The sequence below is a fragment of the Amblyomma americanum genome, chromosome 6 (assembly GCF_052857255.1).
Source record: "Amblyomma americanum isolate KBUSLIRL-KWMA chromosome 6, ASM5285725v1, whole genome shotgun sequence".
Taxonomy (NCBI): Eukaryota; Metazoa; Arthropoda; class Arachnida; order Ixodida; family Ixodidae; genus Amblyomma; species Amblyomma americanum.
In genome coordinates, this window is record NC_135502.1 from 1,627,984 (window position 1) to 1,653,835 (window position 25,852).

Sequence of the window (25,852 nt, forward strand, 5' to 3'; positions counted from 1 at the left end):
GCCTCCGTCACGTGTCGAGCTTGGGAGTGAGGAAGGTGCCACCTCTGTCGCGCAGACACCGGAAGGCCCGCGAGTGGCGTCTGCAGGTGGCCGCACTTGTTCCTCATCAGTGCCAGACCAGGGCTACGTGCAAGGCCACGCGGAGTAGCGAAACCACTCGCTTCTCCTTTGACGACGGATGCCATGGCGAAACACGGTGACTAGACCCAGCTGACCCCCCGGAGCTCTCTTCCATTGCGGCTGGCCTTGGCAACTCCCTTCGTGGTGTAGATGAGTGTGCCCTGGCAGAGCTGCGCTGGCTGCTTTCAAAGGCAGTCTTGCTGTCGCCGCTGCCACCGTGGCTACGCCGGACGAGAGTCCCCGTTATTTAATCCCCTTAGGCTGGAGGGCATGCCACCCTTTGCTTTTGATGAAGTTTACGCGTGTGGCAAACACTTGGGATATTAGAAGTGCAGTACGCTGTCGGAAATTAGGTACCTCTATTTCAAAGCTGTGCTGCCCCGCAAAAACCCGGCGTATATCTTCGTTCATTTCGGTAATACTTAATCGCAGCACTTAATTTGAGGGGTGCTCTCGCAAACAGAGTGCTGCACTGGGCTTCACGGGCGGCACAGCCTGAAGAGCTTCGACGAAGTCGACACACATAACCTCCTGAGAAGTGGTTCACGGGATAAAATTCAAACTACAATGGCAGATGCTCCAAAAAGGTCATCGAACCGCGCTAGCAGTTATGGTTTCTGTCGCTGACGACTCAGTGTTACAAGAAATAGCCCAGAATCATCACAACATTCGTCCGAACTTTCTTTGAAATTGGTTTTTTTTTTATTTTCGCAAAGCGACAAAGACAATTGCTCTTTCTTCATGCCTGCATATGCTATTCAGGCGCTAAAATATTTGTTCTCGGTTATCGCAGGGAACATCGCGGATGCACCGGCAATTCAGAAAAGAGGGGTGCGCAACTTCCTGGTAGCTCTCCTTTTATTTTACATGTGTGAACGGGAGATCCAGTGCTGCCTGCTATTGTCTTTGAGTGTTATACTTAGTGGCACGGGCAGGGACATTTTATTTTTTGTTATTTTTATGGTGCCACAATAATTTTTCTCCTTGAGTGTGAATGCTTTTAGACGAGCTTCAGAAGAGCTCCTAGTCTGAATGCCCGAGAGAAGAGTTCATATGCTGTGAGGATAACTTACATCCTCGTCTCTGCAGCATGGTCCAAGCTTATTCTGGCAATAAAGTTGTTTCTCCCTTGCGCCTCTTATTGACTACAAATGTCGTGAAGCTGGAAAGCAGCTGGTGAAGAAAAATTCCCAAGTTTGCGCTTAATGCAAAAACCACGAAAATGGTAGCGTATCTCTGCTCTCCGTCCCCTAATCCTGTCCGTACGGCCTGGGTGTACGCTCACTGCAGGACAGCTTGCGCCGCTTTGCCTAGAACCTGCAGCATCTCTGTGGCTCGAGATGCGCCGTGTGTCAAGTGTGAAGCGTGAGAAACAGTCGGTGCTTCTATCTGTGAGTTTGCCGCATTACTCAGCATGGCATAAATGTGAATTTTTCTCTGTGAAATTTGCGGCCACGAACGTGCGGATGGGCTCCACGTTTTCGGGCGGTGTCCCAACGTGTCTCCCGCATGCCTCCTCATCCCGCCAGACGACGACAAAGCTTGCACAAGCGCGAGGCTCGTGTAGCGTGAAGGGGGCAGTCACGTGATCGTATTACACACGTGGGGAAGACAGTATGCTCGCTGTAAGAGAAGCGCACAAAACAGCTGTAGTGTCCCATCGCCGTCAAGTTGGTCTTCCTTTCAGCAATAAGAGGAGAAAATGTTCCGCATCCTCGCCAGGCTCACTAACGTTTGCTGATAACGGCATCGATGCTGGCTGAAAGTTGTTTGCGATTGTGTCCACTATGGCAAATATGTCATGCTTCCGAAACTCGGTTATCTGCTTCGCTGCCGTGAACGACAAACCTAAAAAAATAAAAAGAGCTCTGAAGATGCCGAGTGCTTTTTGATGTCAGGAAGAAATTGCCTTTGCGGGTTCGCGAAAATAAAGAGCTATTTCGAAGATATTTCTGCCAGAATTTGTAATGCTTCTGCGCTATTTCTTGTAATTTCGCGTCGTCAGCGACAAAAGCTATGTTTCGCCTCATCTGCTATAGCAGTTTTAATTTTATCTCAAGACGGCACTTCTCAGAAGCTAATGTGTGTCGACTTCATCGAAGCTCTCCAGGCTGTATTGCAGTGAAGCCCAGCGCAGCGCTGTGTTTGTGAGAGCAGGCCTTGCTTTTAGTGCGGTGGATAAGGTTTGCCAAAATGAAAGAAGCTGTACGCGGAGTTTTTGCTGGGCAGGGGAGCTTTGAACTAGAGGTACCTAATTTCTGACAGTGTTCGGCACTTACGATATCCTAAGTGTTTGTCATACGCGTAAATTTCATCCAGTCTGTCCGTAATGATAAATTTCGTCAAATTGCATCTGTCCCATTCACAAGAATAGCGCTGAAGGAGACGTCAACAACCATAGGAGCTTCTGTCCTGCATGTTTTATCCAAAGTATTTGAGGGCGCGATAAATACAAGACAATATTTTTTCAAAAATATAGGGTCATAAGCGATATGCAGTTCCGTTTTCAAAAAGGTGAAGCCACTGAAGACGCTCTTAGCTTCAAGCATGACATTATATATACTTTTGAGCACAGGTTTTACACCTTAGCACTGTTTATCGATTGATTTACAGAAAGCTTTTGACTCTGTCTGCCACGGCGTGCTATTAATTAAACCAAAAAGACACGGTGTTAGCGGTGTCGCCCTCAAACTGAGGGAATTTTTTTAAGCAATAGGCCTCAGTATGTCAGTGTCAATCAGGAAACCGTGAGGAGCAAACCCGCAAAACAGGACGGGACTGAAGCAAGCGACCGCCCTGTGTTGTCGCCTGTCTCCGTCCCGTCCTGTTTTGCGGTTTTGCTCTTCATGATGTGATACCAACTGGTCTACAACCAAGTCCTTCTAAGTTACAATCAGGAAACATCGGCAAAAATAGTAATTAAACAAGGTGTCCCACAAGAACCTATTCTTGGACTGCTATTGTTCATAATTCATATAAATGATCTCTGTAGCACCCATAATTCTCCTAAACTAATAATGAACGCGGATGCAACGAATATTTTTTTCACTGCACGCACCCTTACTGACCTGCAGGCGATTGTTAATAAATATATTGAGTTACTTTCTGCCTGGCTACGTACTAATAGGTTACAGCTGAATACTAACAAGACCAAATACATTATATAAACTCCAATTAACAAGCCAATGAACAAAGATATTCACATTATTTTCCGGGGCACTCAGCTTAAACAGGAAAAGAAAATTTTCTGGGAGTGTGGTTTCAGGAAAACTTGTCATGGAACACCCACATTGATAAACTTGCTCTAAACCTTAGCCGATCTCTCGGGCACCTATAGAGAATAAGTTGGCTTATACCTTTGTGGCTCAAAATTTCTCTTTGCTATGCCCTCTTTTATTCCAGACGGCCCTACTGCATTTTGGCTTGGGGTCTACAAGCACCAGAAAAATCACGTCCGATTACTAAAATTACAGAAGCGCGTACTTCGCTTATTTGAGTGGTACGTTGGACACACACAAGGCTTACCAACAGGCCCACTGTTTGCAAAGCGCTCTTAACTAATAGCTGATAAAGTTCATTATTTCAGGTTACTTGAATATGTTCAAAGACAAACTCCACGTAACTAGTAACCCTGCTCATACACTCAGCCTGGCTCTTCTCAAACAAGAGCACATGAAACCTCGAAAACGCACAGAGATGGCAAACAACATTTAGATCACCAAGTTCCGCTACCCTTAAATAATATGCCGCATGACGTCGACTTGAACAAAACAATTCAGAAAAAAGCGGTAAAAGACTCATTGTGGAAAAAAATGAAGTACCAGTAATTTTTCTCTACTTTTGTGTAGCTCTGCCAACATTGACTATTTTTTTTCTGTGGCGATGTCTCCTTTAACTGTATACATGTTCTTCAAGATTACTGAGCTTTGCATCTGTGTTCATTTTGTTAGTCTCCCCTGCGTGAATAAAATCCAGGGTTCGACGGAAACCCGTGTGGTCGGGAATGTTCATGGCGGAAAATCTTCAAGCGCCGACCAATGGTTAAAAAAGATGACGTTTCGGCCCCGCTTACGGGGGCCTTGTTCACAATGAAAGAAAGACAGGAGTGAAGGTAGGTTATATAGGTTTCATGGTATGACGCAAGCAGCGGGAGTATATCGGGGGTAGATTGCCTTCGTTGCGATTAAGCGTGTTTGCCGTCGTCTGAATATAAAAAAGATTCTAGGCAAAGCCTTGTCGTCTTGCTCTTTTCTTTTCCGATTATCTTCGCGCCGTCCCAGTCGATGTCATGGCCCTCGGAGATAGCATGATCAGCCAGTGCGTTTGTTGCCACGCGCTTGTTCTTGACATCATTTTGGTGCTGCTGCAATCTTTTCCGGAAATCACCGATATAGACATGCTCACAATCAGCGCAGGGAACTTCTCCTTCTTTATCTTGTCTTTCACTGTAACCAACGCGTGTCGCAGCTTCTGCGTGGGTACATGTGCGACGTCGACTTCGTACGACTGGAATATGCGGGATAAACTTTCACTTACTCCGGGGACGTAGGGTATCGGAATCCTTTTTTCCTTCTCTCGCTGGGGTTGCTGTGGCGGCGGGTGAGCTAGGCGATTCTCGGATTTTTTTAATAAAAGAACTGGGATAGCCCGAAGCCATCAGGTCGCGGCGAACGGTGTTCAGATCTGTCTTTTTCTCTTCCAGCGTAGAGCAGAGGTTCTCCGATCGGCGGACAAGCGAGGCAACAACGGACTTCTTGTGACAGGTCGGGTGTACGGAACTGAAGTTGAGGTACATGCCAGTGTGCGTGTCCTTCCGGAATACACTAAATGATATTCCAGGGCCGTCGCGTTTCACCAGAACGTCCAAAAAAGGCAGACGGCCATCTACTTGCTCTTCCGTGGTAAACTGTATGGCCGGTTCCATGCTGTTCAGGTGCAAAAGGAATGTACCCACAGCCGATTTCTTGATTATGCAGAAACAGTCGTCCACATAACGAAGAAAGACTTTCGGGCGCGGCGTGAAGCATGAAAGGGCGCGGGACTCCAGTTACTCCATTGTCAAGTTCGCAGCGGTGACAGAAATTGATGCTCCCATAGCCGTACCATGAACCTGTTTATATATGCTCTCCTGGAACGTGAAGTAGGTGTTGGACAAACAACTGAAGGAGTCTGCTGAGGTCTGGAACTCCAATGGGTGTTATTTCCGGTAGGGCTGCATCCGCCTGGAGCGCATCTGTGCAAACCTTCACGGCCAGGTCAGTGGGCACGCTCGTAAACAGTGACTTCACGTCAAATGATACCAAAATTTAGTCGTCCTCTATAACCATGTTGCGAACCTTTTCAATGAAGTCATGTGAGTTGTGCACGTGCGTTTCGCTTTTACCGACTAAAGAGGAGATAACACGATGCAAATAGTTCTGCAGCTTGTGAAGCGGGGAGTGGGTGAAATCGACGATTGGGCGCATTGGGTTGCCTTCTTTGTGGATCTTTGGCAGTCCATACAGAGCGGGAGCGGAACCATTGTGGCAGAGGAGGAAGTAGTAGAGGGACTTGTGTTGTGGCAGGACAAAGGAGGAGACGTCACCCAAAAGTTTCTGCAAGTCTATTTGCACCTTTGAAGTGGGGTCCCGATTTAGTGGAAAGTAGGTTCTCTTATCTTTTAGCATGCTCGTCATCTTGTTCACGTACTCTCGTTTGTCCAAGATGACCGTTGCGTTTCCTTTGTTCGCGGGCAGGATCATGATGTTCTCATTGGCGCGCAATCTTTTTAGTGCCTTTCTTTCTTTGGGCAAAAGAGGATCAAGTCCTTGACGCCGGTTCAGCTTGGACAGCACGCTGACGACACGGGTGCGTGCCTCGTCGCGACGGGACGGCTCCACATTCTTGACCGCAGTTTCCACGGCGCATACCATCTTTTTTATGTCCGGCTCCGGTCCCAAATTGAAATTGAGACCAAGGCTCAACACTGAGAGCTCAGCGTCGTCCAGTTTCTGTGACGAAAGGTTGTGCACAGTGGTGCGGTTAGCAGTTCTTCGGTGAAACAGGTGATATCGGTGAAACAGGTGATTTTCGGAAAAGCACCACAATGATGTCAAGAACAAGCGCGTGGCAACAAACGCACTGGCTGATCATGCTATCTCCGAGGGTCATGACATCGACTGGGACGGCGCGAAGATAATCGGAAAAGAAAAGAGCAAGACGACAAGTCTTTACCTAGAATCTTTTTATATTCAGACGACGGCAAACACGCTTAATCGCAACGAAGGCAATCTACCCCCGATATACTCCCGCTGCTTGCGTCACACCATGAAACCTATATAACTTACCTTCACTCCTGTCTTTCTTTCATTGTGAACAAGGCCCCCGTAAGCCGGGGCCGAAACGTCATCTTTTTTAACGATTGGTCGGCGCTTGAAGATTTTCCGCCACATACGTGAATAAGCATACTGTATGTATTTTTGTATATTTATATGTACAGTACTCCCCATTACAGAGAAATGTAGTGACTGTATATATTCATGACTACGTATTGACTGTGTCTACCTAAGGTATTTTCTGAATTTTACTCTAAATCTCCTGTAACAGCATGCGGACAGAAGGCTTCGTCAGACTCGAAGCCTTTAGCTTTTCCTTCGCATTTTCCTGTGTGTGTAAACAGCAAAGAAATCAGTAAACTACCAAACTATCAAAACACAGCTAGTTTATGCTGCTCCCGGGCATTTTTCTCACAGTGATCTTTTCTTGGTACTATGCGCAAAATGAAACGCGTGGCAAGCACTACACCTCGAATTCAAAAACGGAGCATAACCTTCTTCTAACTGTTTTAATGGCTAATATTGCTGACTTTCAAAAATAAACACTTCACTATAAAGCAAATTTACATTCCCTTTAATGCCTGACGGCAACATAACCTTACTGTACATTTTTTAGCAGCTTATATTCGTGACGAAAATAATACTGTTAAAATATATACTTAACAATATTTAGCCACAGTTAACAAATATTCAGAATTAGTTGGTTCATGGCATTCAACGGCTAAAAGCGACTCGGTCTGTGAGGGACGCCGTAGTGAAGGGCTCCAGAAATTTCGACCACCTGGGGTTCTTTTACGTGCACTGACATCGCACAGCCCACGGGCCTCTAGCATTTCGCCTCCATCGAAATGCAACCACCGCGGCCGGGATCGAACCCGCGTCTTTCGGGCCAGCAGCCGAGTGCCATAACCACTGAGCCATCGCGGTGACTCCGTGTCCAGTAAACACCTGAAATATCGTGGAATAAATTTCTACTTCGGAAATGCACATGACTCTTTAAATGGCAAGAGAAAAAATAAATGTTATTACTGGCGGCAAAACCGTCTACATAAAGGTGGCAGAAGACGTGCTACCCCGCTAAATACATTGGGAAACATTAATTACTGCGCACGGTTTATGCCACAAAAAACAATCTTATTGGCAGCTTGAAGGGTGCTAAATTTACGTCAAACAAAGGAACCTTTTCAGAAATAGTGGCAATATCTTTTTGTCGGGCCCACAAAGAACAAAGACATAGCGACAAGACGGGACGAAGAAAGACTAGAACAGGACGGTCCTCACCTTTCTTCGTCCCGTCTTTTCGCTACGTTTTTGTTAATAATGTCTGCCCAACTGGCCCTAAAGTGTCGAATTCCGCAAAGATTGCCTTTTCTCCATATTGTATTCCTAATATTCCCTGAAAAAGGAAGAATTCCCCGAATAGAGCATCACTGGGGCGCAAGCGGATGCAGCATCGTTGAGTAACGGCAAAGGGAGCACAATTCTGGACACTGCACATCTGTATCGTGGATGTTAATTCTGTTTGCACTACTTAGCAGCAAAGCATTATCGCACCGCTGTGCGTACACCGAAGGAAAATAATCTATGCGGTGGTGCAGTGCCCGCACCACTCTAGCAGTTATGCGTGTTCAGTGCCTTTCCCAAATCGCATTGTTCTGAAATTTAATTGGATGTTTGTTAGCTTTCCGGTGGCCATCACGTCCTGCTGCTTCGCCCTTTCCTTTTTGAAAGCATTTCATCTTCTTATGTGGTGCTGCTAATCTATGCGGTTCTCCCTGTGTTCATAGACAGGAGGCACCCCTACTGCTTTGCGCTCTAGGACCTCCTCCCGCATTGTGTATTTGATGAGACAATCCAACAGGGTAACTGAATAAAACTTAAAAATTGGAAAGAAAATGATTGTGACGGCTTCACCTAAGCTGTTGAAGATTTAAATTCTGAAGAGTGTTAGATGATACAGGCAATCGCGCTTAAGTGGTTATAGGATGGAAGACGAATGCTTCATGGGTACTTTCGTCCCTGTAACTAGTCTAACGCGGCTCATGAACAACAAACAAGCCCCCATTCTTGTCTTGTTAGATGAGAGTTATTCGAGCTTCTTTTTAATTGTTATTTTCCCTATATTGAGCCCTCCGCCACGTACATCTGAGATCACCAACACAGGCGGGACACAGAGATGAGATATGCACTATGGTGGCAATAAAATTCCAAATCAGTCTTAATGGATTCAGCAAAGAAATAAAGGGCCTTTATACGCGTTGCATGTCCTTGAATGTTAGACAGCGCAATTATTTCTACTCAATCCTTGTTTATTTTATAACTGATAGCATTTCTGACGGTTGCACTGAAATTAAATAGGGTTTAGTTGAAACAGCGTGGTGTATAATCGACGCAAGCGTCTTACCTACCCGTGGAAGAACTGCCACTCATGGGAGGAAACTTCAATCTAGAGCCGCCCTGAAGAAAACCTTTGGCTCATAATAATAGCTGGAAGGTGTGGAACAGACGGTATTGAAGAAATTGCAAACCTGCACAGAGGCGCGCATTTATGAGATAACCAGAGAGCCGACACTACAGCGGCGCTGATTAGATGAAGGCGGAAGGATTTGTCGTCGAGGCTGTGAGAAAAGAATCGAAATGGAAAGCAAGGTTTTGGTGCACCGCAGGCATAAACCAAGGGTCCATGATGCGGCAAAAACGTGCACGCACAGTTGTCCACACAGCTGTCTCGACCTGGCATGCTCTCTTGTGCATGTATGAAAATTACCGCGGCCTGGCGGGGCATTTAGAGACATAAGAAGCTAAAGATGTGAATGTGCTTCCTCGATAAGGTCTCGTTTCGAGCCCTAGGCCACTCGTAAATGACGCAAGTATACTCTCCAATGCGCCGCTCGAGTGCTATATATAGGCAGGTGTGTGTACTACGGCACAGGACTTTCCCAAGCGAGTCAAGTTATTTTGCTTAAATCGTATACGACGTCGTGACCATGCTTTGCAATGTAGGTTCTTGCCAAACTCTGCCGCATTCGCTTTTCGTGTAGTGTAAAGGAGACGTGACGACAAAGAAAACCGGCACAGCGCTTCAACAGAGGAAGCAGCGCAGGGGAAAACAAACTTTCCCGACAAAAAGAAACATGGCGACGCCCCTCCTCAGCACGGCCACCTCGGACCCCGGCGAGTGCTCCCCAACGAGCAAGCTGCCGGGCTCAGCCTGCCAGCGCGCGAGCCCCCAAGAGAGCTCAATTAGCCAAGAGTTCAATTCGCGTCGGCAGTAGGCGGCTTATCGGCTCACCGGGGCGCGAGTTGCGCCGGCGTGGCTATCGGCAAGTGCTCATGGCCGGATCGCCCCGTCTTCGAACGCCTGCGGCACGGTCGATGTTGGGGAAGGAAACGCTGCCCAGCCACAAACTGACGCTACGCGTTCCGAAAAACTGTGCCTCTAACTTCCCCTGCCTTTTCTTTCGTAACACGCTTCCTTGTAATCGCAAACCTTCCTGTATGCTCCCCACTTACTGTGGCTTGTTCAAGCGCTTTCTAGTCACAGGGGAGGCCACCTAGCTGGCGGAAACTTTTTGCGCCTTTGACTCATAATTACCTGCGGTAGACTCTCATTGTATTGCGCCTTGCCTTGCGTCAGCGGCGAGGCTCTCACCTAGTCCACTCTGGATATTGCTGAGTGAGGATTCCTGGAAGGCGCCGAAGCGGCTTGATTGGCGGAGCTCCCGGGAAGACGGATCCACACCCAGTTTTTGATGACGGGATTCCCTACTGCTTCCCGCGACGTTGCATTATTTCTCCCAGGGTGGACTTCGCGAAAGAACCAGCGGCGGGGATCAGCCCTTGATCAAGATATAAAACCGAATATTCCTGTCGATTATTCTCGCAACGCTGATATGGAGGAAAGTGGGAGCACAGTACTTTTGCTTTGTGGGGTTCTTTAGTGTGTGATTTTGCGCAATACTGCTGATGTAGTCATCTTGTAATGATCGACTCACTTGTAATCACGACGACAAATTCAAATTAGAGTCTCTACATGCATAACTAAAATGTACTGTCTTTTCTCTACCAGTAAAGTAATACTTATTCACAGGCGTAGACAGATGTAACCACGCGGCAATGAGACGCAGTAAGCGTTGAATGGGTGCATTAGCTGCTCATGATACAAACAAAAAATTACTGCAGACATGAAACAGGCTACGTATTTAAAAAACAGTGCATATTTCAAAGACCGATGCATAATCCATGTAGACCTCGGCTGGCAACAAGAGACAAAATTGCTTACAGAGCGAACCATTGAGTCCCGGAGAAAGCTGAATGCCACAAATGGCCTTTTAAGCAATCTGGTTTCCGAAGTACACAGTAATGTTGTGCGAACAAATAGTAACTTTGAAAAAATTCGTACAGCTCATGTGTTCAGGAGATTTGTTAGGCTCGAAAGGATGGAAAAAATGTACAGTCTCCAAAAACTTCATTTTTGCTGTAATTCGTGGGGTTATTTGTACATCTCCGATTTGAAGAAGTGGATTGCGAATTGCCCATCAAATTGGGGTTCATGTAGCGCAATACATAATGAGGCTTTGTTGTGGTTAATAACCACAGCGACGCAATAAATCTGCATTGCTCTCTTGGTCTGTTTTGCTCGTACCTGTTCCTGAGTCGGTATACTTGCTAGTTCAGTGTCGCCCACGTTGTCTAATGTCTTCTATAGGGCCTCCATGGTACTTGGTCATGTCATTCGTGTGCGTCATTTTTATGTTACCGCTTTCGACACGCTCCTTATAAACTGGTTTTTAGTGCCGAACTTCTGATGAAAAATCCAGTTGATTCCAGTCCGCTTGCTAAAATTCCAACAATCAGAAATTACAGTCAGCTTTTAAACTCTTAAGCATGAATAAGAAAGTGACGACTGCTCATACAATCTAATTTAGAGCAACTTGACGAAAGCAATTGATCCAGAGGCTATGAGTGAACGTTGATCACAATAAAGATTATTTGTGCAAACTTTGGCATAATGTTATCAAACCTTTGATGTGAATGAAGGCGTGATGCATGCAAATCAAGTTTATTCTACAATTTATTCTATCAGATACAAAAGCGCAAAAACGAGGAATTTCCTTTTCTTGTTTTTTAAAGCTTGTTATGTGCATTTTTGTTCCGAGTGGTGCAGAAGTTATATTCTATGAACCCAACCAGGTGGCGAAAAGTTGGGCTACGTAAACAGAACACATTTTGCGAACACTTTTTTTTAATTTTGAGGTAGTTTTAGTTTGCCGTCACATTAATGCCCGAAAGTGATTAGAATTGATTGACAACTGCAGAATAACAACTAAAGTGATCGAAATAGTTGAAATGCACATGCGCACGCACACACACACACACACGCACGCACACGCACATACACACACTCACGCACGCACGCGCGCGCACACACGCACGCACGCACGCAACACACACACACACGCACGCGCGCGCGCACACACACACACACACACACACACACACACACACACACACACACACACACACACACACACACACACACACACACACACACGAGTTAATTCTGAGACTAGACGCTGACGGGTTAGAAATAGAAGACAGGACAGCAGAAAGAATAGAAAGGACACAAAATTACCTGCCATTTCTAAAACCTGAATCCAGATTGATTGAGGTGAACACTTGAGTTATAGCGCGAACATTGCTTGTATCTGCAGACGATATTTGGGATTGAAAAGAAAGCCTGGTCTATACTCTAAAATCTAGCATCTCTTTCGAGATGGCAGGTCAGTGGGAAGTAGCTGTCTGGGCAGCTGACACTTGTCGAGGGACACTTATATGGTTAAAATTTTCGAAAGTTTCCCTCACCTATGTATACAGAAAATTGTTAAAGCAATTTCTTGTACTTTGGGAAAAGAATACGCCGAAAAATGCAGCTGAGCTTGCACAGATGGCCGTAACGGCGAGCAGTGATACTCATTCTGCAAAGCGGGGCTCAGTAAGTAAAACTTGCACCTGCTGCGGCGGCTCAGCGGCTGTGGTTGCCGAGTCCAAGGTCGCTGTTTTCAATCCCGGGCCGCGGCGCACGCATTTGGACGACGGCGAAGTGCAAAAACTCCGCTGTGCTGTGCGAGTCTGAGCTGATCCGGAGCCCTCCGTTTACAGGGAGCCCGCCTGCCGGCAGCAGAGGTTGCCTGCAGAGAGCACCCTCCTCGCATGCGTGAGGCGCGAGGTTCGATCCCCAGTGACGCCGAGTGCCCACCGGTGATGGAGTGGGTGCAAGATTCGCTCTGTTGGGCTACTTCAGGGCGAAATGCTTGAGGGGAAAAGGGACTTTGACTCCACCTTGTGTAGACGCAAATGGTCATGACACTCTTTGCACAAAAGCTGTCCTTGCGCCACAAAAGTCATCGTTATTATCAAATCCCACGCGCCACATTGGGATGGTAAATCCTGCACACCAACCTAACTATTTGTAGTTTGCCGTGCTGCTAATGATCCAATCTTTCTCAGACAATCAGATGGTTGTGATTGCAAAGGTCCCAAATATCCTTCCAAGAGTCTATAACGCATCGCGGTTGATAAAGGGTAAATACTAAATTATAAATTGTGGGGCTTAACCTCCCGAGGTGACACATACGCTATGAGGGACGCGGTAGTGGAGGGCGCCTAATTAATTTCGGCCCCCCGGGCTTCGTCAGCATGCGCTGACATGACACTGCACAAAGGAGCTTTAGAGCGACCAAAGCCGAATCACCACTGAAGCCTTGAACTTCATCTTGAATAAAGAAGTAAAATAAGTATTGCCGCGACTGCGACTCGAACCCACGGCGCCGGCCCCCGCACGAGCGCAATCGACGGAGCCGACCCCGCCTCGCGGCAGTTGTTGTCGCCCTGGAAGCGACGTCTCGTTTTAAACTGCCGCACACTCTGGCGCTGTGTGTGCACTGCACATGGTCATGTTCATCTACTACTATCTGCAGCGCGAACAGATCAGATCAGCTTAACCTCGATCAGAACTTAACCTTACTGTAACAACGTCGCCAGACAGGCCAACCACGCAGTCAAGTTAAACACAGCCTTTCGAACGTCTACTGGGTTTGACTACGTTAAAACCCTGTCATTTTTTTTTTATTTTGTACTTCGTCTCCATCAACATACGGCCGCTGCGGCCGGTATTTAACCCACAACCATTGGATCAGCATCCGATCGCCGAAGATACTTAGGTACCGTGGTTGATCTGAGCAGTAAGAACTCATGGTAGAATACGCCGAAACTTGTAGAAGCCATTCTACATGTCATTCTGCAACTTGTAGCCATTTATCCTTGAGACAAGCACTGTGAACTGCATTGCGGTTTGATATAAATTCATGCCTCAAACTAATGTATATCCGCCTATTATGGTGAAGAACCATTTGCACTTTTCGGCCGAGCCTCGGGCCTCAACCTCCGATATACGATCTCTAACTCAAACGCAGAAGCACAAGAAAAACATAAATTCCGCGCGTATTTGTTTCGTCTCAATTTCCGTTCGAACAACGCTTTTTTTTCTTTTTTTTCTGCGGTATGAATGATGCACGCGTTGCAATTCACCGACTTCTCCGTATCGTTTATTTAGGAACCCACATTTAAAAAAAAATATTTTTTTTTCAGGAAAGGAAATTGCACTGTAACTGTCTAATATATCTCGGTGGACACCCCAACTGCTCCGTAAGAGAAGGGATAAAGGCGGGAGTGAAAGAAGAAAGGAACAAAGACGTGCTGTAGTTCCGCAATATTTGCGACCACCTGGGGATCTGCACTGGGTGTTTTGCTCATGCGTATTTGTGCTCCTGCTAAGAGCTCATTGTGAACTAGCGTGTTCAAGCTCTATCGCTCTTACATATCCATCTGCAATCAATGCAGAATTTCTGCTTACTCTGAGCACACTACCGATTGCTTATTGAACTCTGAGTGGATGGTGCTGAAGCATTTGCTAATGCTGGCGTGTTATTGACGTGCTCTGTTATCAGCAGTCCGATCACTGCTTCTGTTCGAGCTGACACTGGAAGCACTGTGCTGCTGCTATCGGGGGTCATGGCCGCGTCACCAGGAAGGGTGACTTGTGTGTGCAGTTCCTAGTTTGCCTTTCCAGTCAGTCGAAAAAGGCCTCATAACATCAAGGCTAACTGACGAACGTTATTACAAAGGGCAGTTCGAAGCTCTAGATGTCTAAGGGGTGTATCTTATGCGGGGATCACGAAAGCACGAATGGCTCCAATCGAACTTTCGTAAAGAGACTTTACGAAAAAGCGGCTTGCAGTGCTCTTGAGATCGAATCGAGCTCCGTCTTCGACTCATAAGAGGACAGCGCGCAAAAAAACGGCACCAAACACCGCAGAAACAGACAGTAGGACGGGCGCTGACTGACAACTGTTTAATGTGTTCTGTGTTCCTGCTTCTGTGTGCCTGCTGTGTGTCGCGCCATCCTTTTTTTGCGCTGCCCTCTTAACAGTCGAGTATGAACCAACTAGCCCAAAAACAAATTTTAGCCCGCCATCGAGTGGGATTCATCAGATGCGCTGTGCGTGATTTCGAACCTGTCCAAGTGCCGTTCCTTCCAACGGCAAGTGCCTTACATTGCTCTGCAGTTTTTAAAATCACCTGTCTGAGTTTTGAAATTGTGTAAGGCGAAAGCCCCGTAATAAGGAGTTATGAGTCTGCAGAGAACATACACTGAAAGGCCCGTAATTGCACTACGAAACGAGTAGCATGCCAGTGAGGCGCTACCCCGCACTCCGGCTCCATACAACCCCTCTCTGCTTCCCCCGCGTGACTCACCTTCGACGAGGGCGGTTATCCACAGCAGCCGGCAACACAGAACTGGCAGTGCCTGGCGGGGCTGACTCCCAGCGCAGCGGTCCATTCCGGACATCGCGCGCGCACCACTCTCCGCGGTAGGCTCGCACGGCGCCAGCGCGGCCGCGTGGCGGCAGTTGCCGAGCGCGAAGCCCGGCAGACGCGTTTTTCTCCCGCTTCCCGACGGCGCCGCTATTTTTCCCTCACGCAGCGCGGCCTCGGGAAAGAGCGGGAAAGCGAAGCGGGAGTCGACGCTGGTGCCGCTGCCGCTTCCGGCACGCGTTTGACGCGCTCGGGACGCCCGGTTCCGAAGGGCCCAGTGGCGCCACAGCGGCAGACGGCTTCGATGCGGCAACAAGCTCCCGCCGGCGACGGGACGCTTTCCTCCCTCTCCCTCTGTACGCTCTCTTCCTTTCGGGGCTGTTCGGCACTGCGACTGCTCCGGCAGGGGACGACCTTTTTAAGCTCTCCAAGTCATGTAGGACGCTTGGGAAATGAGGCGTCTCTGGTCTCTGCCATTAGCTCGAAGATCTAGATCGAAGAATGTGCTACTTCCAGAAGGTTGAGAGAAAATAGCGAGAATTTTGAACTTTTTCGTCGAATGAAACGACGGAATTGATACGCGCTCAAGTCATGACTATATTTAGGCCTTAAACATTTTATAAATACCACCAAGGAATAACATGGAGGAAGCCAACAGGCACCGAAACCAAGGAGCATAGGGGAAGTTTTTTTTCCAATTTGTGGTGTTAATTAATTGGAGATAAATACTGTAAATAATCAATCATTTCGATCAGCTAAAAATAATTGATAAGAAAGCAGAAGAACGACAAGCCGCGGGTGGAATCCGAACCCACGACCTCTCAAATTCGCGTCCGGTGCTCTACCAACTGAGCTACGGTGGTGGCTCGGCTGTCCAATCTCCTGATTTCGGGGGTATTTATGTGTAGTGTAACCGGACCTTGAGAGTGTACACCAGCGCCACCGTCGTCCATAGCGGCGGACGTATACGTCCTATATTACCGCGAGTGCCACGTAGGAACGTGTTGAATGGTGAGGGCGGAAGCTGTGCGAGGAGGCCCTTATGCTGCCTAAGGCATCAAAGCTGCCGGATTTGTGGCCCTGCTTAAGCTATTACGCACACGAGTGAAGAGAAATGAGGTGTTCGTTATGACGTACATGGCTGAAGCCAACAGCCACCGAAAACAAGAAGCATACGGGATGTTTTTTTTTCAATTTCTGGTGTTAATTAATTGGAGATTAATAGTGCAAAATCTCAATCTCTACAATCACCTAAAGATGATTGATAAGAAAGCAAAAAAAAACCACATGCCTACGGTAGGATCCCAACCCACTACTTGTATGCTTAATAGTTTAATATTGGCCCTGAATCTGGCAGCATTGATGCATTAGGTAGCATGAGGGGGTTCTCGTACAGCTTCCGCCCTCACCGTTCGACCACGTTCCCACGTGACACTCGCCGTAATATAGGACGTACTACGTCCGCCGCAGTGAACGAAGGTGGTGCTGGTGAACACTCTCAGGATTCGGTTACACTACACATAAACATCCCTGAAAGCGGGAGATTGGACAGCCGTCGCCGTTGCACAGTTCGTAGACCACCGGACGTGAAATTCGGAGGTTGTGGGTTCGGATCCCACCGACGGCACGTGGTTGTTTTTCTTCTGTTTCATTATCAATTATGTTTATTTGATTGAAATTATGGAATATTTACACTATTTATCTCGTATTAATTAACACGACAAATTGAAAAAAAACCATCCCGCATGCTCCTTGAATTCGGTGGCTCTTGGCTTCCGCCATGTATATCATAACGAGCACCTCTGTACCCTTCACTTGTTTACTGAGGAATGAGAGATATTTAAGGACTTTGATTTTGTTGTTTATTAACTTGAAACCTTGTGGCAAGCCATATGTGAGAAATATGTAAACTGAAGATGAAAGAATACTTTAAGCCGGTAGAAGTAGCGCTCTTAAATTAAGCACAATTTCTTCTCCCGTCATAAATGTTCCGGAAATGGCCCCGTAAAATGACTAAGAATTACCATTGAACGCAATTTAATTTTTGAGCATTTTCCAGTGTTTTCTATTTGTGTTTACTGCTTAGCCTCGTGTTAGGGGAGATCAAATTTCGTGGTTCTGATGCATGTATTTACAAACATACCCAGAAATTTTGCCAAAAGTATCCTTGAGTGGGAAACTGTTTATAAATGCAATTTTTTCATATAATGTAAAATTTCACTATATCGTCAAAAGCGTTCCCTATTGTTTGTCTATGTCAGCCTTAACTGTTCGATGCGATAACTAGAAACACGTTAAAAGAAGGATTTTGCTACATATCAGAATAATGGACCATTACCTTCAATATTTCTATAAGAGTGTTTACAATGTTCGAATTTTCAAAAATTTTCCCCGAGAAAGCTGTACTTGTTTTGAACCGATGTTTTTCTTTGAAGAGTCAGCAAATATTAACATTTGCCTTCGAATACAGCGTAAACTGCCCAATAAATAATGCGTGTGTGTGAAGTGTAGTATTTGGTTCAAAAATTCCTTCAGTCCATTTTCAAAGCAGCAACAAGAATAGAAAGGAAATTAACCAGCGTTACCCCCCATCATACATGACTGAAGACAAGACAGCAGCACTGTGTGAAAAGAGATGTGAAACTGGAGTTTTCTACGGAAAGAAGAAGTCGGAGGGCCTTTACGACCGCTCCTCCTACAGCGCGAAGCACTCCACCAGCAAATAATATAGGAGTGATATTTTCCGCCTATGCATCCACATCTTCCTTGTAACAAACGTTGCAAGCCTCTCAGAGTAGCCACTCTTGCCATTACTTTCCTGGTGACCACTGGACGACGCCAGTGCGACAAATAGTGTCGTGATTCGTAATAGCATTTCGGATGTCAATGGTTGTCAATCTACAGGTCTGCATTACACGTTTTTTACCACTAGAAAATGCGTCATATATTCACGCTTCCAAACATTAGCAAGCTGTAAGGTTTTAATATTCGTTGAAAATCACAACGCCTTTGTGGTGTGCTAAGAAAATAATTGAGGCAATGATTTAAGAATCTCTGTGGATAAAAGAAGTTTCACGTTTAAAAATTTAAGCGTATCGTTCGGAGCATTATCAGCGAACTAAATATGCGTAACTGTGGCCGCAAAGATCCCAGTGATGGTTGAAAAGTTATTTAAATTAACGGCGTTTGAACATAGCAATTGACATCAAAAAGTAAAGGCAGCGTGATCTGTGGAATAATGCTTCAGTCCTGTTATATCTTCTTTCAGAGATAAAAATTGGACGAGCGGATGGGACCACGAGCAGCCTCGGAACATAGGGCAAGGCTAACCTTTCCTTCAGAAGCCCAATTTTTCGGGCCATAAATTCACCGGGATTTGCGGAAGGACAAGGCCAGTCGTTTCCTACGGCGGACAAACTTTATCGCCGCTTGAACAACAGCCTAATTACCGCTGGTACGCTGACGGGCTTAGGGCTGTTGGGGCCTTAGGTTCATGCTCATTAGAGATACCAAGATATCGGCTTCAGGTGGACCTATCTGAAGTCTTAGGCGCGTTCGTCAGAGGTCAGCAGGAAAGATTCCACAGAACACACTATTTTTTTTTTACAAGAGAAATACTCCCCGTCAACCGTTCTTTTATTTTTGCAAATTAAATCAATAGTTTGAACTTCATAAACTGTCGTGCTGTACCTGAAACTTCAGGCCTTAATGCTGACGGCTCTACAGGGCCGTGCGTTGGCGATGGGATGTTAGTCGGTGACATCCTTCGAAATGATGGAGACGAATTCATCCGTTAGGCTTAATGGACAGTAAAGGATTCAAAGAAAAGCACTGGTAATTAATGGCGGATGTGCATGGAGTGGCGCACCATTACCGCTTGTTTTTAAGGTGCTCCAGAACTCTGGAAAAATAGTAGCAGTGGCGCTAGTTTGCTCAAAAGGAGAAAAAAATTCGAGACTGTTGTGGAAAACTTTCGCATTCGTGCCTCACGAATGTCTCTGGCGATAGCATGAACTTCATCCAACCATCAAGCAAACAAGAGTCTAGAGATGCGGGGCTCGAAATCATGTGCTAAGAAAGATGTCAACCGTGGTTGAAGACGAGATAATCATAAGAGAATTGGAACCTGAAAAAGACCTTTCCGTCTCAAATGCCTTCTTTCTGGCCCTTTATTTCTTTAATTGCTTGTTTTTATTTCTGTTTCTTTCACATTCCATCATCATCATCATCATCATCATCATCATCATCATCATAATCATCTGCGAAGCAGACTGATCTAAACGCGCTGTTTTCTTTCGCGCATCACTCACTGACGAAAGTCGGACGCAAACAGCGGCTTAACTTCTGCTGCGGTGTCGAGAGTATAGCATGGTAGACGACATTAGTAATCATGGTGAACATCGGCGGTCAAACATATATGGCGCTTATCCACTCTAGTGCGAACCCTCTGGCTACGCCAACCGCGAGACAGCACAGGCGCCCTGTGTTTGAAAAACTAGCCTTCTGACAGATCCGAAACACTAGGGACTGTTTAAGCCATTCGCGGCATTGAGGTGAACTAGTGAGACCCAATTGAAACACAAAAAAAGAATGCTGCAGGGCGCCATGTTATAAACACGGCGCACTTAGTAGGCGATTCTGGCCGCAAGATATTGTTTTGATTTGGGAATTTGTAACTCTGGTTTTATTACCAACGGCCGTCGCTGACTGGGCAAATCAGGTTGATCTGCCTTAGCGATCCGTGCATGCAACCTAGTCTTAGTCAGTGAGAAGGCTTTCCGAGTGGCATGTCAAGCGAGAAAGGCCCCTGTCACCCGACGCCTTTCCCATCCCAGTTGGAAGAGGACGGTGCTTGGCAGCATCGATTTGCTGTCAGATGCGGAAGGAAAGTTGCTTGCACGCAAAATAGCGCCAGCTTAATAGGACTGTAAAGGCTGTCCAAAAAAGATAAAAACAACTGAACCAGCTCGCAGCATGCACGCCTCGCAAACTGCCTCGAGTCGCGAAGACTTCATTCGTTGGGTTCACTGACATCCGGCTCCTTTCGCGGCCCGGCTGAGCGTTGGCTCGTTGTTCGTTTCGTGGCAGTTCTCAGCTGCCTGAGTCACAGCGATCTCCCAGGGACTGCGCTGGCGTGCACCGAGCGGACAATTTGTGAGGAGGCATAAATTGGCCCGCATAATGCACACCCGAAGTAAATTTGGGGCGCCATAGACCAACCAGCGCGAATACGCGCATTTCAAACACGACGAACGCTTTCCCTCTTTTACGCGCCGTCGTGTCGATTGCGACCACTCGGGCCATGCGTGCCCGATGGTGCGCTTAATGCAGCTCGGAAGCAGCGCTCGATGGATATTTCCATATTTGGGCCATCAGGCGGAGTCGCAGTACACGTATTCCCTTCTTTCGTTTCAGTTTGGCGGTCATAAGCTGCTGCTGGAACGGCCGCATAATGAAGATGCAGAAACTGAACGGCCGATGGCCAACAATCGTTTTATTCCAGCGCATAAAAAAACACTCTCGCTGCTTTCCGGCTCAGTCAACAATTATTTGCGCCGAGAATTGCCGTCGTACTACGCGATCGTTGACAACGCATGCGTGAAACGTGGCCCGGTAATTCTTGTTAGGATAATCTTGTCTTCGTTCTCGTTCTGGGTTTAGGCCGGTACGTGGCGATAAGGGCACAATATGCCTAAGCCCTGTTTTTTAGGTGTTACAGTGCAGACTGAGATTTAATTTTTTTTTCTTTGAGCACAATGACGACAAAAGTTCAATTTCATATCAACAGAGTGATCGCCAGTTACAAAACACTCTGGTCATGCTCAGTTTTCTGCGTCCTTTAGCAGAGATATGTGAACTTCACAAGGCGTTTTCTTCCAGCCAACATATTAGCTATCATTTTGAAAACTATCGCATTCATTTGCTTGCCTTAATGAAGGTATACTTTAATTGATTTTATCTTTGAATGCACAATTGAATTTTTCTTTTTACATGATGCGAGCTATTTGATGATTATGAACTGTCGCTAACTTTCCAAAATCTCACACAAAACTATGCTTACAAGTCAGCGCGAAAATATCTCCCGGATAACACGTAGTAAAACTGCCCACCAGGTTTTCTTTCCAGTGATGTTGTGGAAGTTCGTCTAAGGAGTGTCACAACATCGAGAAGAGCAAACCAATAAAATGTGCTGGAATGCTGCGCGCCATTTGATCTCAAGTGTACAGAACATGCGCCAGATTCGTTCTCTATGCGGCAAGCACAATGCGTTTAGGGTTATTCTATTCCCAGCATACTTCCTTAGATGTTCGCCTTGCTGTCAAGGCGCGAACTTTCGATAACGTCTGAAAGAGAGTCTCGTGGGCTCATCCGCAACAGCACGAGATTGTTTTCTCAGCACCGCACCGGAGAAGTCTGACCGCAGCATCCACAATCACGACCGCGTCCCCTGCACATTCAGCACGACCGGGCCTCGCGAGATGCGATGTAAAATTATATTGTCGCGTATTGTTGGTGGCAGCAGCTTTTACGAATCGCCATTCTTTTTGAACTTATATAGCGTACTCATCAGCGTGTGACCACAGCAGATTTCTCTCATAATACACCTTTAAAATTTCGGTGCATCTGAGTCATATCCTACTGCCTCATTGCTTGACATTTCAGAATTGAGGCCCGCCTCTCGCTTTGAAGGCACTTCCGCAGGCTCGAGCAAAAACGAATTAGATGTGCTTTCAGTTGTCACTGTACGCATACCCGGGAACAGTCATGGCGTCATCCATATACGAAGCAGCTTGCCCCAAAACGCAGCGTTTTCGTACGCGTTCAAGTCGCTTCACCCGCCGCTACCCGGCCGCAGGAGATCGATGCACCAGCTTCCGCGCCTGCCGCACTTTCTCTTATGCATGCGGAATCATGGATACACGCATTTGCAGCGACTTTTATTCAGCACTCGGGCGCTGCGGCGTTCTGAATTGTGCGGTACACAAAAGCGAATTGTTTCGCCGATGGGGCAGAAAGCTTCCTTCCCGCCGGCCTCTCCGCTTTTCCTTTCCTGTGGCAGTTCTGACTCGAGCGTCTCCCTGTGCGGCCTCCTATCTCCTCAGGTCGGGCGTTTTGTTTTCCAGCACGAGAGAACGGTCAAGCGCCAAATTGCTTTGGTGATGGCTCGCAGGCGCAGGCTGCAGTCTTTGCCTTTTCGGAGCCCAAGATCAATCAAGCGCGTACTTGGCGCATGGAAGGCCGGCGGTGTGAAAGGAGCTCACGTGGCGCCTGGCGAGAAGACGGAGACCGGAGCGGGTATCAGCCCCGTGTTGCGCCATTTCTCAGAGCGGGCAAGCGGATACAAATGGCACATTCCCAAGAAGCAGCGCGTTTTACCCATTATGGCGTTGACTTTATTCCTCTACGCTGAGAGTGAAGTTTTGTGTTCGTATTTTGCTTCATCTGGCTAAGTCATTGCTTGCTGTGCGCGACTTCACAACTACTACCTGAACCTTTTGGAATGGTTGAAAGCAGCTGCTGAAGTAAATGTAATTTTGTTCGTTTGTATTTAATGATAATTTATTTCTGGTCAGATGAGCTTGAGAGCTGCTCGTCGCAACAATGGAAAGCAAACTGTAGGACACTAACATGGTTCTGGCACGACAGAATGGCTTCAAAGGAGAACATCAGTTATCATAGAGTGCACAACCTTTAAGTCCTTATTCATGAAGCAGGAACGTCAAACCTTGGGTTTGCCGCCTGATAGCATATATGTTGCATACGTGCCATAAAAAAAAGACATCCTGGAACTAATGAACACATATGCAAACTAGAACGATATCAAAGGAAGGCAGTGAGTGTCACATTTAATAAATAAAAATTAGGAGAGTCTTCTACTGACCTGCTCAAGAAAAGCTAATATTCTCGCTCTTGAAAGCAGAGCCAAGATTTCACTCTCCGGTTTGAGGTACCAGGCACTTCACAAGAAGGTCAATATAGACGTTTCGAGATACTTTAGCCGCTTACAACAAAGACCACAAGGCAAAAAAGCACTGATAAACGCGTATGAAACAGCGCTTTCGTACTGGCTGCTCCTATTCACCGCCTGTTTTCAGCTTATGCTATTCTGGCAGCAGCGGCAGCGGCTGTTGAACGCCGGGCCTAAAGAAATCGTCTTGCACTTTACAGATACGCACCCTGGCTTTCTGGAATCGATCGTCCACAGCGTGGCAATCACTGGACAGAGACGCTGCCTTCAAGCGCTGTCATCGGACTGGGACAACGAGCATCGACGACAGACAGCACGTGACCGCCACACGGGTTATAAAGCGAACGACGCTGTTCTCCTGGAAGCGGCATTCTGGCAGCAGCGGCAGCGGCAGTTGCTCGCAGGGCCTAAAGAAATCGTCCTGTACTTTACAGGTTTGCCTCATTTTCATATTTTCTAACTTGCATCTTTCCTGCAAATCCTTACCCCTGCTGCTGCTGCCGCTGCCGCTGCCGCTGCCGCTGCCGCCGCCGCCATCTGGGATTTCTTTTCTGGCCTTGCAGGCGTCCTGTTCCTGTAAAAAGTTTCATTTTGTGTTAAAACGAAGAATGAAGAAATTTCGAAGCTTTTCCAAGAGTTACGTGATGAGTTTAGGGCAGAACTCAAGGCTTTCAAAGAGTCAGTAGAACTAAACTGTCGCACGGAGGACAGAGGGCTTCGTACTGATTTAGAGGATATGAGAAAGTATGAGCTTTATCAGTAAGAACCTAGATGAGGCAAATCAGTGACTTGAAGCCACTCTCAATGAAAATAAGTCACTGAAGAAGGAAAATGAAGCCCTCCAGCTGCAAGTGCGCTCAATGGAAAAAGACCTCGATGCGTGCCAAACTAACCTTGTAAAATCAGAACAATACACAAGAAACCGGAACGTCGAAATTAAGGGCGTCACTCGGAAGCAGGGCGAAAACCTACCAGACATCATTGATAAAATTAGCAAAGCTGTCGGTGTGTCGTTATAAGATAAGCAAACGACATAGACGTCTGCCATAGAGTAGCAACAAAAAACAAATATCAAAAGAACATTCTTGTGCAATTTCATAAGCGTGAGAAGCACGACAACTTTCTCGAGAAAGTTCGCAAGAAAAGGATCACGAACGCTGACATTGGATTGCACACATATTCCGGGGACGAGTCATCGACAGAATAGACAATCTATGGATGGATGGATGGATGGATGGATGGATGGATGGATGGATGGATGGATGGATGGATGGATGGATGGATGGATGGATGGATGGATGGATGGATGGATGGATGGATGGATGGATGGATGGATGGATGGATGGATGGATGGATGGATGGATGGATGGATGGATGGATGGATGGATGGATGGATGGATGGATGGATGGATGGATGGATGGATGGATGGATGGATGGATGGATGGATGGATGGATGGATGGATGGATGGATGGATGGATGGATGGATGGATGGATGGATGGATGGATGGATGGATGGATGGATGGATGGATGGATGGATGGATGGATGGATGGATGGATGGATGGATGGATGGATGGATGGATGGATGGATGGATGGATGGATGGATGGATGGATGGATGGATGGATGGATGGATGGATGGATGGATGGATGGATGGATGGATGGATGGATGGATGGATGGATGGATGGATGGATGGATGGATGGATGGATGGATGGATGGATGGATGGATGGATGGATGGATGGATGGATGGATGGATGGATGGATGGATGGATGGATGGATGGATGGATGGATGGATGGATGGATGGATGGATGGATGGATGGATGGATGGATGGATGGATGGAAGGGTGGATGGATGGATGGATGGATGGATGGATGGATGGATACGGCTGAACATTTTAAATTGGGCGGTGGCTCAAGCCACCTAGCTATGACTTATGAAATTTTACTCTTCTCTTGATTTTAGCCACCAATCAGATAACCTTCGCTTGGTTATTTCTACCCGCTTAAAATCCACTTTCCCTTCACTATCCCTAAACCCCAATGCCTTGGGTAAATCAGCCCCGCTGCTTTCCACTGCAGGGTGAAGCCCTTTACAGAAAAGTATCAAGTGTTCAGCCGTTTCCCCCTCCTCTTCGCACGCAACGCACAACGTGTCAGCGAACACATCTATATCAACGAACACATCCGCCCTCTGGTGAAGAAAATTTTAGGAATGGCTATCGCTCGGAAGCGTGAGCAGAACTGGAAATTTGTGTGGACGAGAAATGGCACTGTCCTTGCTCGCTGCACTGAAACATCGCCCGTGGTACAGCTACTCAGTGAAAGTGATACCGATAAGATTAATTCTATCGACTAAAAGGCGTTGGAATGTGCGGTCCTCCAGGCTTTGAGCGCTGTATCCGTTGATGATGGCAGATGGCATCGTCCTTCCAGGCACTCTAGCTGACATTGTGGCAGCAAACAATGCAAGCAAATCGACGAAACTTTTTCACGTCAATGCAAGGTCACTGGCGTCAAAGCATGATGACATACTTTTTCTACTTGAATCCTGCGGTGTGAAATTTGA

At 46.8% G+C, this 25,852-nt stretch overlaps 1 protein-coding gene across 1 annotated transcript in view; it reads right to left on the minus strand.

Annotated features, from left to right (window-relative positions):
* LOC144136182 (uncharacterized) overlaps window positions 1–15,548 on the minus strand; it is a 173,890-nt gene extending 158,342 nt beyond the window's left edge. The window contains exon 1 of the mRNA XM_077668251.1: window positions 15,252–15,548. Within this exon, the coding sequence (XP_077524377.1) occupies window positions 15,252–15,345 (94 nt within the window). The 5' untranslated portion in view covers window positions 15,346–15,548. The remainder of the gene's footprint in view (window positions 1–15,251) is intronic.
* Window positions 15,549–25,852: the final 10,304 nt, after the last annotated feature.